Source organism: Falco punctatus (genome assembly GCF_963210335.1).
Source record: "Falco punctatus genome assembly, chromosome: 4".
Classification (NCBI taxonomy): domain Eukaryota; kingdom Metazoa; phylum Chordata; class Aves; order Falconiformes; family Falconidae; genus Falco; species Falco punctatus.
The window spans coordinates 33789800-33808551 of NC_137583.1; the positions used below are offsets into that span (position 1 = coordinate 33789800).

Sequence of the window (18752 nt, forward strand, 5' to 3'; positions counted from 1 at the left end):
TCATTATTTCTTCAGGTAATTTTTCCCCAAAGTAAAGGTAAACTAACATTCAACATTGAAGAAACTCCTTTTCTATTGTCAAGAGTTGTCTTTTTTCCAACTGTAGTTGCCCTCTCCCATTCTTCCACACAAATTCCTTTTCTGTAAGTTTGCTACAAATAGAAAACACAGGTTGTCATTACAGTTTCTTTTAGATTAAAAGATGCCAGTTTCCTAGTTATATGGATGTTTCCTTATGTAATTAAATATCTTTAAGATTTTCTACTAGAATACAAAGAATGTTTTCTGATTCAGTTTAATCTAAGCTTCTTAGTGAAAAACTTCAAATTCAGACTCCATGAACAAAGAGAACCAAGCAATGAGGTTTTTTATTTCACCTGAACAGTTAGACTTATGTACGTGGTTCATGCTTACAACTGACTGTGTGGATGTACAGAAAAGAAACCAGAACTCCTATTAAAGCCATTAATTAGAATTACATTATGGATTTCAAAGGCTTCAGGTATCAAGAGTGGCTAACATTCCTCACAGCACATTTCAGTACACTGATCAAATCCAGGAGGGCACATCCACAGTTGTTATCCTTCCCTTTGGATAAGTAACTCTGTTTAGTTCAAATGTAGCAATATGCTTGACCAAAGGAACGCCTTCCAAATATGGTCCCTCTAAGAGGCAAGACATTCTTCATAATAAAAAGGATTCACTTTTGAATCGGTTTGATTGCATATGCAAGAATATACAATTAGGTTTTTAATCAGTATTAGAAGAACACAATTTTATCTCATTCTATCAGTTCAGTCAACTACTAGTGCTTTACTCTTATTCCACTTCTATGTATTTCAACTTTATTTCAAACATAATTTATTGTGAGTGGAGCATGGCATCCCAATACCCATTATTCAACCAAATCTAAATTATATCGGGGGGGGGGGGGGGGGGGGCGGGGCGGGAAGGGGCTGAACCTGCTCTGTTCTCCAACCAAGCCCAAAAATCCACATACTGACATCTCCTAACATGATGCACCGGCTACCACTGAAGCTTCTCCTGGTCCTCAAAGTGCACCTTTAAACACAGCCACATGAAAAAGAAAATCCAAGCCAAGTTACAATGCTCCTACATGAATAAAGTGCATTACATGCTGATTTTTTCAGTCTTCTCTCAGTTAACAGACTGCTGCTTTTTGTTTGTTAGTAAGGGTCACAGGTGCTGTCCTTGTCTCCCCTTTCCCTACCACTAAGAGACAGAACAAACTGGGGATGCTGTTCCCTCGAGCTTCCCCGCAAGTCAAACAAGCAACAGTAAAACACACTAGCAACAGTAATAGCCATCATCTTGATCACTGGTTGCTGTGCAAGTCAGCAGTGCTGCAGCTGCTTTTCCAAAGGTACATAAATTCAGAAGCTTGCCTGTCCCCTTTGGCCTTACCAGGACAAAGTCTCCAGTTTTTCCAAATAAGAACATGATGGGCTGGAGCAGCCTCAGTATTTTTCAATGTAACTTCACTACTGCTTTTCCTGACTAAATACACATGATCCCATTTATCCAGCTACAGTGTTACATGCCCATACTAAAACCTTTTTTTTTTAATGGACTCTGTGTTTATCCAAGATTAATAGTTTATAATATATTTTATATCTTGATGCTCAAAGCTTATGATTTGCATAGCACAGGTTTCAGCTTTGAGGAAAAAAATCACTCCTGTGCTACAAAAGAGACTAGTATGGGCATGATGAATCTGAACTCAAGAAGTGTTCAAGTAGGACTTGGGCAGAAACAAAAAAAGGACAGTTTCATAAACCGTGATCCACATAAGAACATCAGCTGCTCCTTGCTTTCCTAAACATGTGCAACTTTCACAACACTTTGAGTCAAGAGCTGCTACCCCTCGTATCAACCTGCCTTTCAGCTGACAACACTGAGCAGGAAAGAATGCACTAGAGGGAGCTCGTCTCTCGCTTTTAATGCAACCGCAGCCGGCGGATTATTTTTTAAAACATAAAAAAAAAAGAGCACAAACAAAAAACATCTGGCAACTGCATAGTTACTACATTCTTGCACAGTGCTACCTTCGTTAGGCTATCTATTAAAACACAACCAAAGAACCAGCAACCAGATGTTAAACATTAAATAAACTAGAAAGTTTTAATCTACATGATATCAGTCCATGTAATTCCACACTACACAATCTAATCCTTAAAGAATGTTCCCCCTTTTTTAATTATACCTTAACCAACAGCTGGTCCATCTGAGGAGACAAAGCTTGGGTATGTGTTTCTTGAGCAGACTTGTGCAAGCACAGAAGATCTCCGTACTCGAGTGGTCCAGGAAACAGTGGTTGATGTGCAATTAGTAACGCAACATACAATTAGTAATAGTTTGAACGATACTCTGAGGAGTATTGTTACATTACATCCAGTATTACTCCATTACATCCAGTTTGTCTCTGATGAGCATTCCAGTTCTTTACAAAACTTCTGTAGTATTTTAACAATAACGCACTTCTAGCTTTAGGATTGTGAAAGCAACCTGCACTTTCAAGATTAAATTTATTATATTTAAGTACGACAAAGCTGGAAAAATTCTGATGGCCTCATGGGTATAGTTGAAGAATAGATCCCTCTCTACTAAACCTTTGTTCTTTGAGGCATGTTGTATATACATGCACCAGTGCTCCCAGGTCTGAGACCTGCTAGTAGCACTGTACTGCTGAGTGGAGTGTGCCCGGGGTCTCCCAGTGTTCCCACTGCAGGACGGGAGGGTGCAGGTAGCTCAACATTCCCTCAGTCCACAGCAGGAGAAAAAATAAATCCTGCGCATGCAGGCAGTGTGCAGAATGCTGATGCGCATACACATTTCAAACATTTACTACAGCATTAACCAGCCATCTTTCCTCTTCCACTGCACATACTGCAGTGCACATGGTCTGCTGTGACGGTGTCCAAGCAATCTTCTTAGTGTGGTCTGAATTTTTAGTCTACTGAAATAGCAAATAAAAAAAGTATTCATCAAAGCCTACCTCAGATTAGGAAGCCTCGCAGAAGAATGATGGCAAAGTTTTGAGACTTCATTAAGAAAAGTCTGCATGATAAATTTATTTTAAAAAAAGAAGAAAGTAAGGAGAAAATCCAATATATGAAGTGCTCAGTTAACTTTGTGTGTATTCTTTTAGAAGGAGATTTGTAAGCTAAAGGAAACAAATCTCTTATACAGGTTGTAGCCCAAACACAACTCTCCATATCTGGTAGCGTCAACTCAATGAATTTCCAGCAACATTTCTAGCAACCCATAAAGAACTTCTCCCTCAAGAGTACATACTTTTGATTTCAAATTCTTCCTTGGGTAGGAAAATTTGCAGAAAAGACACTTAATGAGTACAATTTCTACTAACAAAAATATTTAGGTAACAAAACACAATTATTTCTAGTCTGCTTCTGAATGGTGGCTGTTAAAAAAAGACAGTTCCTGTAATTCTTTAGCTTGAAATCGTTTTGAGCATCCAATGACAACTTCAAAAAATCCAGGATACAGTGTATTAAAAGGAGGAAAAAGCTATGGTCTAGTCTTTAGAGGGCTCATTGTAATACCTGCTTGCCTCTTTAGAGATGCATAACATAGAAAGCAGCACCTGGTACAAATCTTTAATAACTCAAGCAGCACTTTCTTCACTGCAGAACACCAGGGACAGACATTTGCAGTATGGCTACTGTGAGTTAAGAATGTGATTATCCTGCCCCATTTTTACTTGCATTCCAAAAAGCAAGTCCATTACGCTCATGAACACTTGAATTCTTAGGTGAAAAGAAATGACAGACTCTTTGGTAACTGCTGGAAAAATGGCAGAAATATGATTTTTCTGTCCAGCATCTCCTCCCTTCGTACATTTCAGAGAAGCACCTCAGACACAGAATAAATTCCCTTTCTAGTAGTTGCAGCTTGTGAAAGACCTGAATCTGTGTAAGATGTAAACAGATCTTGTGAGAGCTCCGTGATTTCCTGCAGTAGCCAAGACTGTTAAAGTATACAGAAGACCACCTAGGTAGCTTCTGCAGAGAATAAGTTTCCGTAATTAGAAACAATGTTCAGAGCGTAACAGTATCTGTTCAAGGACCATGGAAATTACATTTGAGATTTACCATAGATTCATTCTATCTTCTAAACCAGAAAAGGGCATAATAAGCACCCTGAAAAGGCAAGGGGGTCACATAAATTTGGAGTACGGCTAGCAAAAAAGCAGTTTCAGTGATACATGGAACAATACCAAAGCCAGGTTACTTTTTTGCCACCAACTTGTGCCACTGTGTCACAGGGCATAATTAGCGATGAAGTGGTGTAGAAGCTGGAATGGTAACAGGCAGTTAGCTCACACTTGAGCAACTGGTAAATAATACCATGCAAAAGAATAGCTGATCAGATCTTTGGCTGCTATCAAAACACACACACAGCTGAGTTTGCGACACCTTGTTCACTGAAGAACACCACAAAGACCTGGGCAGTGCATAAACAAACACCAAGAAAAAATCCAGTCTCCATTACATTGTATGAATTTGGTACTACAGTTAACGGGACTCAAATGTTAGTGATAGTTTTTAATAGTATCTATGCCCAAAGTGACAATACCTATCACATCAGAAGGAATACTGTGATTCTTGAAAGACTCTACAAAAGGTGAAGGAAAACTTTCACATTTGCTTTTAGAAACTTCTGTCACTCGTGCAGTATGACCTGGAGGAGGAAAATATTTCTACTCTCCCCAAAGCTGTTTTGCGGAGAAGCCAGAAAGACAAGTTTCTGTGCAGTAAAATCACCGATGACTGGAAAAGGATGCAAGTGCTGTGCTAGTAAATACTCTTCCGGGTACATACAAGAAAGAGAACTGACAGATCAAACTTTTGTCCTTTGTGTGTCCCTTAGCTAAACAAGATAGACAAGACCACTCTCAGCAATAATTCATATTTATAGGTGTTAAGTCGAAAAAATCCAGAGTCATCCAAGACAACAAGATTAAAAGCAAAAATTCCATGAAAAATATAAGCTATACTTATATATACACATTTCATCATGAACTGGGCAAGAGTGACCTCTTACCAGGCTCTCCTTGCTGCTGTCAAGAGTCGGAAGGAAAGGGCTGAGCAAGAGGATTCCTTTGGCCTTAGACAATTTACTCTAGACACCCTTGCATTTGCAGAGAAAGGAGCTGCCAGCGCCAGAGCTGCCCTTAGCAGTCCCAGCAGACTCCCTCGCCTGCCTAAGACAGCATGCCCTATGCTGTGTTCAGAAAGTTCTGAGAGAAGAGTATCTGCTAGCAGCCTGTACTAGGCTGTGGAGTCTTGAAATTGCTTGCAGAAGAGATGTAATACAACTATGAAGTTTTCCCCACCCCTTCTAATAAGTTACACATGTTTTCATCTTACAGCACTGGCACTTCACAGGAAGGACCTGTTCATAGTATTCCAAGTTGATTCCACATGGCTGCATGTTTCCTAACACTAATCTACAAATAAGTTACTAACTTGTGCTGCCATCCAATGAACCACAGAAGTCACTCATCAACTTTTTGGAAAACAACCAATCAAACCAAACCAACAACAACAAAAAAATCTCCCAATCCCCCAGAACTCTTTCTCCTATTCATTCCTTTTTTTCAAAAGTGATTTTTCTGACAAGTGAGTTAAGCAATAAAATTTCCCATCATCATTGTTAACAGGAATGCAAAGGTCACAGCGCCCTATGTACTGGAGAAGAGCATCAAAGATGCTGAGGTTTAGAATGTGGCAATGCAGTGATCATATCTTAATAGAATTATGAATACTTCTGACTTGCAAAAGAACAAATTAGTATGTTTCATTATTAGACATCTCATAACAAAAAGGCAAGTGCTGAAATGAAAGTGTCCTTCTATATTTAGACTTCAAATAATGGACCTGTTGCAAGCTTAAAGAAATCTACAGGGAAAAAAACAGCTTTAGGGTATCAGATTTTTTGGCTGAACTAACCATCACAGTTGTAGAAAACTAAAGATGCACGGATATGACAATTGAAGATACTAAAAAAAACCCACCATTAAAATACATAATGCCCAAAATACAAGCTCTGAATTAAGAAAAAACCCTCAATAAATAAACTGTGGTATCAACTATTAATACATAGTACTCCAAAAACCCCTCTTTATCCTAGAGCTTTGACTTCAGCTTACTGTAAGTATCTTAATTCTGAGTCTAAACCCTCCCTGCATACACTAGATATACATGAAATATGTATACATAAACAAGGGCACTGGAAAAGTTGGGATGGAATATTCAGTACTACTCATGTCTGCTATTTAAATCATTCACCGGAAAATAAAAAGTCAATCACAACGGATACAGCATTTTGATAGCTCCATTGTCTGCAAGAGCTGCACTATTAATTTAATATGCTGTGTAGCAAAGTTGTCAGAAGGATGGCTTTGATTGTACAAGTGCCTCACTGAAGTACTTTTGTTGAAGCTCAGCAGTTTATATTATTCCCTTCCCCAAAACAAGGTTAAATCTCATTCATATTAGATATCATTAGATGTCAAAGAATTCCATTAAACCTTATTTATGCCTGTGTAAACCACAAACTTGCATTTTCTAGTTAGTGTTCACACTACCTTTAGTGGTATGTCATAATTCAAGTCAATTTAAAAGCCCTCAGGTTTTGAGTTTTTTCATGCTGTCATCCCCACCATTAAGGCACCATTTCACAGTTGGGCTAAGCCTGTAACACACACCAAGAAAAGGAAGTTTGAAAGTTATTCCCCTTACTTGTTATAACTGTTTTTCTTTTGCACCAAAGTAGCCATAGGATATGTTTCCCTGTGCAGAAACACGGGACTGCTAGGGAAGGCACAGCTGCGAGGAGTTAGGCTGGTGCTCAGACGGAACAGAATCGAGGGAGGCAGAAAAACGCTGGTACTCCTCCCTCCAGCTAAAGCACTGCTGCGGGTCACTTAGGGAAGCAAAAGTCTCAGTGCTGTGAAGCACAGCAGATGCTCTGCAGTGGGCAATCCTCCTGCATAGCCAATTAGAATGCAGATATTCTGAATAAAACACCCGCTGTCAGCATGAAGCAGGACTGAACCAGCATCAACCCTGAATGAGGTATTCATGAGACACCTGAAGCATGGATGGATTTCAAACTGTAATGTCTCAGACCTATCAACTGCCTCCTCTTCCTCAGGGAGGGAATTTTCAGTCATTCCATTCTGCTAGGAATAAGTCCTGGATATATGGGAGTGGGGAAGTATGAAAGACCATCAGACACACAACTCAGGACTGACCTCTTCTGTGCCTGCTCATTTTCTTAGGTCAGTTATGGTCACTGCCCAAGGAAGGTAAAGGGGTCAGGCCTTCCTTTCTCTCCCCTTGGGCCCACAAACTATTATTCCCTCTCAGTGTCTTAACATACCAACTGTGGTTTTTGCAGATTTTTTTTTCCCTTCAGACATGGTATTTAAAGAGAAGGAATGTTTTGTCTAGTAAGAGCCCTAAGCATCACTCCTTGACAACACTATACTGTTATTTTAGAGTCCACCAGTTTATCCTGCATACAGGTCAACTGTGTAGTTGAGGTCACTTACTTCCAGTGAAAGCTATCCAGCGGGCATATTTAGTAGCTTCTCTTCGCCAGTGGGAAGCCACCAGCAAACCACATGTGACAGTTAGTGAAATGATTCCCATAATGATGAAAAATAACGTAGTGACCCACTCAGGAGGCAGCCGTGGAGGAATACAGGTCCTGTCACGTCCATGGATGGTTTGACACTGTCGCACAAGGCCAACTGTGAGAGCACCTGAAAATACATAGCAGAGAGGCAAGTAAACTTTCAAAATCCTCTCTGAGGGGCGCTCAATTGCAAACCAAAGCTCAGAATCGTCCAAAAATAAGGGATTCTTTCTTTGATGAACCTTAATAAGCCTTTCAAACACAGTGGATAAGGGGGACATGCTTCATGTTCTTTCATCATACGCTTGCACAAGTTCAAGTGAGATGGCTGCAAGCTGTATCTGGTTCTTGAGTGGCAATCAAGGTCTAATCAAAGGGATAAAGTACTCCTATAAAGCCTGCCAGTATCAGCTAAAGTGGTAGCTGAGTTGCATAGAGAATCACTCCCTCATCTGTGCAAGATGCAATACTCCTATAACCTAACAAAATGAATTGCAGCCCCCTAAAATGCCTTTAATTGTCTAATGCCTTTTCCCCCTTGTCTGTAAATACAGCTTTAATCCTCAAAGTCTTGCAGCAGAAACTGTATTTGATTCATACAAAGACTTTAAGAACATTTGTTAAAAGAACCCCATCAACATTTCTTGACATTAACTTTTAAAGAGTCCCTCTATGCAAGAGACTGGTCAGCCCTTTTGACAGCAAAGAGCTACTACACACACAAACTGGGATATCTATGCAAAACATCTCTCAAAAAGATTCTAGAAAAAGGGCAAGACTGTTATAGGAACCATACATTTTTTTACACAAAATGAGGTACCTTCCGTTAAATAAAAAAAATAAATCTGATTTAATATCCAAGTCAGTGTTTTTGAGACTCATAAAGAAGCTTTTAGTAAGCTTTAATAGTGAAGCTTTCTTTATTTGCAAAATTGCAACTCAAAATTAACAGGCAAGGTTAAAACCCATTTCTTCCAGTGTCTCAATTAAGTCCTATATTTCTCACTTTTGTCCCTTCTTCTGAGCGGTTTTCTTAAATCATCACAACTGCCCTTTATCTAAATTAGGAGCAAAACCCAACAGCGGGTAACGTTAGAGTCGACATCTCCCTCCACAAATCACTGTAAATTTTGCTATAGTTGACCAATTTAAAATAAAAAGAGGGCAACTTGAAACAATTACAGTAAGACTTAGGTTTAGCTTAGGTTTAGCATGCCTTTTGGAAGGAGAAGCAACTGCCATACTTTTTGGCTTCTTCTTGGGGAATAAATAAATAAATAAATTCATAAAAGCATGAAACAAAGTAGTAAGCCAATAGCCAAAAGGGTAACCAGTCCTAGCATGCACCTTCTAGCACCCTTGAGCCAATTTCTACAAGTGTTCACATCCTGTCTGCTCACACCTCAGCAACAAGTACCAGCACAATCAGCCTCTGAGTTTAGAACCACTGGGTTAGCAGGCAGAATATTGTGTTTTATTAAATGTGGTGCTTCTGATACACTCCTAGAGGGTGAGAAGAACCAAGAGCAAAAACATTACTGAATCAGTTCTGTTGAAGCATTCCTGTAACCTTTGTTTAGACTACCAATTTTAGCCCTATTCAAATACATCCTTTTAATTACCTATTCATCAACTGAAAGATTCTGAGATGAATTTTCAGCTGAAAGCTGAAGTAAAATAATTTCAGAAAGTGTTGTTTACAAGACCAACAAAATTGGCATTTTCTACTGCAAATACACAGCAATCACACCATTGCTGTGCACCGGGATTACACAAAACTGAGTCAGAATTACACAAGCAATCTTGCACAGCTCACATAGCTGTAATGTACAGTTTTACATGAACTGCTTCCCAGTTGCTTTTCCATCACCTGCAATGCTTCCATTTTACACCAGCTCCTGGGGCAGAGGGGAGATATGCATGTGTCTTTAAAAGTCACGTTCCTTGAAACACACACACATCGCAGAACCTCATGCAAAACACTAAGCAGTTTCCTGTAGTTTGGGGATAAAGAGGCTATTCACTGCAGTATCATAGAACAGGAAATTAATCCCAATCACTCTGCAAGGCTAGGATTTAACAACAATATTACTATACTTACAGTAGAAGTAGTTTTTTTCTAAACTGCAGTTCTAATCTACAGAACGACTTCATAAAAATGACATCAGGCATTCAATAGATGTTTCCTGAATTCAGAGGCAACAATTTAGTGCATTTTTAAGTTGGGCAAAAGCAACAGTGATAAGAACCTCTGTGCTGGACTCTTCCATTTTGTGTGTTAACTGAAACTGAAGAATACTTGCTATAGCTGAGCATGTTTTAGAAAAAGACAACTAACTCATCTTTTTCAGATGAAATTTGCAGTTCATATTGAAGACATTTTTCAATTAACAAGAGCACATTTAACATGTCAGATTCAGAGAGGACCAAAGCTAAGACCAGCCGTGCTGTATCTAGAGGAAACAGAAAAGAACTCCATCTTGAACTACTATTTTTCAGTGCAGGTTTTTTTTTCTGTCAACATCTATTTCTCCAAAGGCTGATTTTCTCAGAAAAACCCCCAACAAACCCCCAACTGAAAATGGGGAGGGGAGAGAGAACAAAACTCTCTGAATCGTGAATATCAGGGTAGCATGCCTTTTGAAGACATAAGGATGGTTGCAAGAAACTGCTTAGAGCAGGGTTTCCTAAACATCACTTCTGGTGCCCAAATGTGTTGTTCCACTCTTTTTTTTTTTTTTTTTTTTTAATCAGAGTTTTAAAGCATCATCAATTAAGATTTCAGAATCTGATGTTCTGGAGGAAAAAAATACTGAACTTTATTTCATGGTTAAGCTTTTGCTAGCACATACTTAGTATTTTCACTTAACTCTGCTTCATGGACTACAGATTTGAAGTAGATAACGCTCTGTATTCAAGGTTCTGAACCTGGAGTCTGAAGACTCTAGGGAAGCAAATGGAGGGCAAGAGAAGGTCTGTCAACTATTTCTAAAGGTTTCACAAAGGTAACTAGGAGAAACAACCTCATTATGTGCTCATAAATTTAGCTGAAGTTCAAGTTTAAGTTCACTGTACAGGGATACCTCACTTGTGTACATAAACCGAGCAGAAGGAAATTAAACCTCATAGCTTCCTACCATAGTGACAGATCTGTTGAATTCAGACTTCAAAAGAAGTCTCTGGTGTGGAAAAAGAGTATTTATTTGCCACAAAATTCAAAAGAGTGGGTTTACATGACATTTTACTGTGTTGGTCTGATTCTAAAGCAATCAAGCAAACAGTTACCAGGCAGCTGTCAACAAACTAACTTGTTACAGAAAATCTTGTTTTAACCGTATCTAGTTTATCGTTGAAAGGAAGGACAGAGATACTAAATCAGTGTCCTTCTACCTGTAGTTAGAGAACAGCCCAACAGTCCATCTCCAGCCAGTCACCTAGTTCCACTCTGGCCCCTAGGTAAAAGAGGTCTTCAGTTGTTCCCTCAGAGTAATTCCAGCATGACTGCCAAAAATTAAGCACCTAACACAGGTATAAAACAAACAGCACAGCTAATACTAGTAGATTAGGCATCTTAAAGATGGATGTAGCTCTAAAACATGTGCAGTGGAACAATCATGCCTCCCTGTCCTCCACCTCCCAACGCCAGCACGGCACAGCCATCAGCAGCTACAACGACAACCAGGAGGTGCAGTGGACTGCTCCCTTTCTCTTGTATGCCTCTCCCTCCACAGCTTCTGAGATTGGCATTATGCAGGTCAGTACAGCTACTGTGAGAGGAGATTAGGATATATATTCTAATTATTAAAAAAGAGATTCAGCCTTCATCAAAACAAAGAATGCTGCACTGAGCAAATGTCAGTGAAGTCATCTTTAGTCTCTTCCAGTAAATCTATTCCCTAAAGTGGCCGTGCATTTCAAACACATTAAACCATCTTCCAGTAGTGACAGTCTGACTATAACCAGGACTCCAGTTTATACCAGTGAAAGATTTCATGATCATAGTCCTATATTACCTCACTCAACTCCTCCAGAACACCAGTAATGCTCACTTTCTGACACTGCATAAAAACTAGAATCAGTAATAAAAAGACTCTTTAACAAATGCACCAACATTTGGGAGCATCACCTGTGTAACAATTAAGTTTCACAAAACCATTGAGGGAAAGAGGGGAAAAGGCACCAACCCAAAGAAAGGCCAGCCCTCATTTCTCCCCTTTGTGCAGACATGCAGCTGCCACCAACCCACCCCACAAGTCCCACTCCAGCCCCGGTGCTGTTGCCATCCCTCTCCTTGTTTCCGTGGCAACTACAGAGCCACCAAGGAGGAATCACATGCTACAGAGAGAAACAAAGACTGCTGCAGCCCTTCCACTCCCCCACCTCTCCATCACTTCTGAATTATTAAAAGTGGCACAGCAATACCACAGCTGGAAAACAGTAGCATAACAAGGGCTGTTCAGATGTTCGCTGTTCATCTATTATTTGACTGCCAGAACACACAGGATCAGGTGTGCCAGATGAACAACCAGAGAGGTGCCACTGCCGTGAAGAGGTTACCATAGCGTAAGAAACAACTAGTACGGTAACGCACGATGAAGGATGAGATGGGGCTCAAACGCTAGAAGGTGTTAAGAGCCCAGCAGCTACGCTGTCACACGAACATACAAACCACAAATCCTCAGAACTGCTCTTGATCACACAGCTTGGGGTACCTGCTCCTCCTCTGTCCTCCCCTACTGTCTGCAGCTGAAAATGTCTTTACTCTTTCCTCTCATTTTAGAGGAAATGCTATTCCTTGGGTTTAAATGCATCTGCAACCCTTTCCATTCCTTGACAACAGCTTCCTCGCTTCTGCCTTCCACGTATCAACCACATCCTTAGCAAAATGTTTACTATTAAAATTAAATAAATATTATGTGCCAATATGCCTAATGTGGAGGTTAAAACATCCAATGGCTCCCACACAGCCTGCCTGCCATCCTTCCCTTGCTGTCCTGATAAGATGGCATGGCTCTGCTAGAAAGCCCAGTTGTGACTGCCAGACAATTTCTGCTCAAATAAGACACTTTTCTTTAGTGTACTGTGGACTTGTTAAACCATCTTTGCTAAGGGAAGAGTACAGTTTACAGGGTTCCTAGTGAGGTGCTGGTGAAATAAATCTTAGAGCACTGCCAATATAGCAAGGACACCAATAAGTTTTATGTTTTAGTAATGAGCATAGTACATTACATGGAGCTATGTTATTTGGGCACACTAAAACATTCATTGCTGTTGGTTAGGTAACAGTCGCATGCAAGAGAACGACATGTAAAATAGGGCAGCTCTGTTAAGCCATTCCCTGTAACTCTTACTGGGCCACAGACAAGGACAGGAGGAAATGAAGTTGCTCTTGGAAAGTTTCAAAGTTCTATCCAATTAATAAACTTGAATGGGAAAAGGGCTAGGTCCATCTAAGAGGAGGAAGAACCTGCAGCTGTCTAGTGTGCAGCTATAGCTTGCTACCCAACCCAAGTGGAAGCTTTAAAGGTCTAAAAAGAACGCAGTGTTTTGGTCATGGCAGACTGTTTCCCTGTACCAGTGTTAAGGATAACCATCAAGTTGACTTCCACCACCTTGCCTTTAACATGTCTGCTGCTCCTTGCCTGCAACCAAGCCTCTCTGACAGAAGACCGCTTTCAAAGTGAGCGAAGCATAGCCGAGGAATTCCTGAGAGGAACAAACAGAGCACGGTAAGATTAGTTCCAATGCAACTACCCGTAACAGCAAACAAGGAGGAGGTACTTCCAAGAAGAAAATTTTTTGTAGTCATCCAAGGAATTTGGCAGTTTAAGTGAGATGTTTCCCAGCCTTACATATGCAATTTATTTTCCTGCAACGGGCACTTTAAGTGATGTTACTATACAAAGGAGGAAGAAAGAATCAGTTATTTAGGTTTATTCATATGTATTTTGTTTCGGGGAAAATGTGTTAATTTTATATTCCAGGGATTAGTTCCTTGGAAACAGAGTACTTTCCCCAAATCCAGTGAACTGACACTGCTGATCCTTCTCTACCATTGCATGGGAGGTACTCCAGGGTGCATATAGTTAGTTCTACTTATTTCAGTGTAAAACCATCAGAAATCAGGCCCTATTACCCTCTCTTATGAGGAGATAGTCATGCTTAGAGTAAGGAGCACAGAAGGCTGGGGAAAAAGCTATGCTTTTGCAGGATATGCACCACCTCTGGTGTGAAGAGGAAAAAGATACAGTATCCTGCTGGTTTGCAAAGCACTTCAAAACCAGGTAGGAAAAAAGGATTAACAACACTGGGGAAGACCTCTTGATTCTAAAAGGCATGGTCCATGTTATAATAGTTAAAACAGCATCATAGGGTCTCTGTATGTAAGGTCCCACTGAATGATGCCCACAGGCATAGCTAGCTCGTAGAATTTTTTTCTACCTACAACTGCTCAGACTTATAGCCTTGTAAAAGGAAACGTAGTTAGTCCTCATTTAAATTTTCAGCCATTGACCCATTAAAGCAATTTAAAAATGTTTACAGCCTCAAGCCAATGTCACATCAGAGCATTTTGTAAAATAGCACATACACATAATTAACTGCTGCTAAGTAACTATAAACAAGTCAAACACCTTTTCCTCTACTTTTTTTGCTTATTGTAGGACAACATAATAACTGGATTTACCGAAATAAATATAAAAAAGGGTCAAAATATAAGATAGGATCAACTGCCCATTTCCAATCACGTATGAGAGTACCATATCTGTTACTGTTCTTGCATAAATAATTACTTCTTTTGTGAGGGATGAGAGTAGTTTGAATAGATGCTCTTTAGCACTTAGGCTGCTAAAATAACTTCGAGGTTGCCATGCAAGTACAGTATTCAGGATGTGGCATGACAGATTGATTCTTTTACTGCGGATGTTCCATCATGTTGCTCAGCCAGTAGATTACGAGGCAACCAAGTCCAGACTTAATAAAATAAGATTTATGAATGTTAAAGGATGATCTAGAGAAAGGCTTAAAAGAATAACAGAGGATTAACTGCAAAGGCGCAGAACACAGAGGAGTTCAGAACAAAGGGATTATGAATTCTCTTTCCTGTCCTTTGTATGCCAGATCTTATGGTTTTGGCATTCAGTCCGATTTGTCTCTCAAATAATCTAATAGGTATTGTAACCCTGGAAGAAAACCTTTGGAGTTTCTCACTTTGAAGCAGGCTAGATGCAAGATCAATTCATGTGCCCCCTGGATATTTATAGGTACAAACCTCAAACACCTAAGAAGTATTTATGCAATGTAAAAGGGTCAGTTTTAATAAAGACCTAGATTCACTTGCAGTCTTTACTATATCTAGTGTGCATCTTTTAAGAGCAATTCAAGTCAATAATGCAAGATAGAGCATGTTATTATATAAGCTGCTGTGTCTCTTCTACTCCATTTATCCCCTTCTCTGAAATCAGAACGCTTCCTTTCAAACAGACTTTGAAATGCACAATCCTTCTTGCTCTAGAGATATAATGGATGTTTTCTTGTTTCAGGAACTAAGTGACTTTCTTAAAAATACTCACACTGGCAACAGCTGATGAGGTAACATCCTATGCTAGCTATGGGGAACCTACCAACTGCATTCTATTTAACAATCTAATGTCCACAGAATTTAATTTATTAGGTACCATCTTTGGCAGTCTTTACAACTCCAAAGCTTACTGGCTTTTAAACAGCACAATTCTCATTTTTAAAGTCTAAACTCAACGTTAAAAGACTTGTGGTATATTAGCAGAAAAGCTTGCCTTGCTGCTGAAGACCATCTGGTGCCTGAGTTTTCTCAAAAGTTTTCAATTCAGTGTTTGTATCATGCCTAATTCAAACCAAATCCCCCCTCCACAAAAAACAGAGTCTTCTCCCTCCCTCCTTCCACCCTGAAAGAGAAAAAAACATCCGGGCCATATATTGGGAAAGATCCTTATGACTTACATGTATTAGAAAATTCATTACTACAGATGACAATCATTACGATATACAAGTTGTAAGTGATGTTTAAACTGCAGATATTTGGAGCAATAAAAAGCAAGTTTATTTCTGAATTCCAACATACAAGTTTCAATCCCATGCTGCTTGTGTATTGGAGTAGGGCTTTTTAATGTTTGGGTTTTGTTTTGACTTCCCCCCCCCCCCCCCCCCCTCCCCCCCCCCCCGAAGAGATGGACCACCACACACTGAAAAAGCTGTCCTCCGGCAACAATACAGGAACAGCTCTCCTGAGGACCTAACAAAGGCTGTGTGTTCTCACGTACCAAGCGCCAAGAAATCTACCCATGCTGAAGGTATTCTTCCCTGCTTCAAAAGACAGCATTAATTAAATGCTGGCAAACAGGATCTCTAATAAGTTGCACCCTTCAGGTTGTTTATTTTCTGACACTATAAGCATTTGCACAATAGGATAGTGTTGTCACTGGCTAGAACCTTTACAGTTTCTGAAGTGCAAGGGCCTGGAAAAAAATGAGAGAATTTTTTAAAAAAAGAATAAAACTTAATGTTTTATTTAGTTTCAAAAACAAACAAAAAATCCATAGTTATTTCCATTTCCCCCCAGCCAAAACAGAGCTACTCAAAGTTGACAAAATTCACTGGCTAAAAAAAGAAAGATCAAAGGCAGTGTCAATATTTAAAAGTGATTTTTTTCTAGTCAGCTACACCAGTTTTATGCCATATGTTCAGTTGAAAGCCAGAAGCTATGACACCTACAGCTGTTCTGCCATTTAACATCTGATGAGCTTGTGTTCTTTTTAACAGAGTTATATTTGGCTTCAGACAGAGCTGTAAAATGATACCTCTCCACCCAATGCACAACCTTAGTACGCACCCAATACACACAACCCTACTCCAACCTTCTCAGAAACGGTCTACTAATCACTTCACGATCATATGGTTGATCTACAGGCCCTTCAAGGCTGGCCATCATCTATAGGAGCCAGTGACGTAAGGTGGCCAGGATGGGTCAGTAATGGCAGCACCACTGTTTGCCACCTGGTACAAAGACAACATAACCAGTAAGAACACAGAAATTCTGGATCTTCACAGTTTAGTGGATCACCTTCCACACAGGTGTCTTATAAGGTGGCCTTTCACAGGCTGGCAATAACTGGACTTCAGAGCTCTCCATTTTTAACTCCAGCATAACTACAAAAGCACCCTTCCACCAAGTCAGTTGAGTTTCAAACTTATTAGATGTCCAAGCAGATCAGGACAGATACACCAAACCCCCCAAGTCACACCAAATAAAGTGTCCTATTGTTCTCTCTCTATTCATGGAGATGAAATATTTGTCAACCTTTTTGTGTTACAGTCTAAAGCAATTTCTCTGGCCTAGTGACAAGGGCATTCAAGGGCAGGGAAAAAATTCAAGTTCTGGCCCTGCCCTCAAGTTTGCTTGTGCATTTTACCAAATGAAATTCAGGAGGAGTAAGGATCATCTCCCCCCGTCAGCTGTAACTGTTGTGTTTTGCACTGATCTCAGCCTGTGTCAGACATGCTCCAAGGACACCCACCGATCTGGCTCTTCCACCACTTTATGAATCACCCAGTGGTATAAAGGTGAAGAGACAAGTGTTGAAATGCCTTTTGGCGTTTATATGGTTAGAAACATATTTGCAAATTTTAGGTGTCTGCCCTGCAAACACTCAGCCTAAATATACTTTACAAGCTTGAATGCTTTCTTACAGCTGAGCCTGTCTCCTGGCCCGCTGCTGAGAGCAAATTTTAGGCCCAGATTGCCAGAAAGCACAACAGACCTTGCTAAATAAAGAACAAAATATTGAAAAAGCAAATAAAATGTACTAACAATCTGGTGGCAATTTCTTTAAATCACATAACTGATGGCAGGATTGTATTTGTAGTAATGAGGACATAACAAAGGAAGCTTGCAGGTAGAAGTAATACCTTCTATTATAGAACAACTAGAATAATTGGAAAGATTAAGCACACTTCTGGTCTTTCAAGACCCTTCTTGGACACCCAAGTTCCCCCCACTCTACTAACATGGGATATAAAAGACCCTATCTCTGTCTGCTAGACTTGGTTTATTCATAAGGCACCTTGGTTAACTGAAGAACGGCACCTAAATGTCCCAAGACACATTTCATTGCAACTAGAGTACTATTACAAGCGGAATAAAACCTAACCTTAGTTTTTATTCCTAAAGGCACTTTTTAACTGTTGCCAAATCTGTGTATGACATGCTTGTAACAACTGGCAATACAGGTTAAACTGCACTTTACAGAGGGATTAGGTACAGGGCCAACAAAGAATTTATTCTCTGGAAGTAACACTTCAGGTGCTGAAAGACTGACATATAGCTTAACTACATACAGTCTGTCCTCAGGGACAGCCAGCACTAGTTTTCTGGGTGATTAACATTTTAAGCCCCCCCCCAGTATAAGAGGTAGCTTTAACTTCTCAGGCAAATTTGTAAATAAAAAAAACCCCACACAACCAAAAAAACCAACAACCTTCTTCTGCAGTAATAATTCTCAAATATAGGCATTTATTTGTTGTTCCCATCACAATAAAAGCATTAAAAGCAAAGATGAATAGGAAGGCAGGGAGCATATGCAGCATTTATCCTGAAGTTGTATTTTCTTATCCCTTTTGCTAGGGCAAGTCCTTGTTTTAGAAGCCTGCATAATTTAAGCCTGAATTATTTAGGCAATTAACAGGTGGTGTCTGTGTGGTGGTAACACTTTCTCCCTCATCACAAATCAGTATCTACAAAAACAGACTCTAGGAGTCTGCAGACTTTTCTGGCTAGAATAAGAGAAGACAGACCCCTCCTGAACAGTTAAATTTGTGCTTTACTGAAATAAAATAGGACTTTATCATAACAGCAAGGCTCAGACCTTTCTGAACAAGCGAGGCTATTCTTAAAAAGCAATCAGATGTTATATAGTGCTCCAAAGAATATCTGTTAACATATGTTTATACAGTTGTTATACTGACATTCTGAAACAGAATTCTCTCTAATTTTAGATTCAATATAAACAGCCAAGAAATGCTCTGTCTATCAC

The 18752-nt window shown here is 39.7% G+C and overlaps 1 protein-coding gene across 1 annotated transcript in view; it reads right to left on the reverse strand.

Annotated features, from left to right (window-relative positions):
• MOSMO (modulator of smoothened) overlaps positions 1-18752 on the reverse strand; it is a 33133-nt gene that overhangs the window by 4294 nt on the left and 10087 nt on the right. The window contains exon 2 of the mRNA XM_080387071.1: positions 7601-7813. Within this exon, the coding sequence (XP_080243197.1) occupies positions 7601-7813 (213 nt within the window). The remainder of the gene's footprint in view (positions 1-7600; positions 7814-18752) is intronic.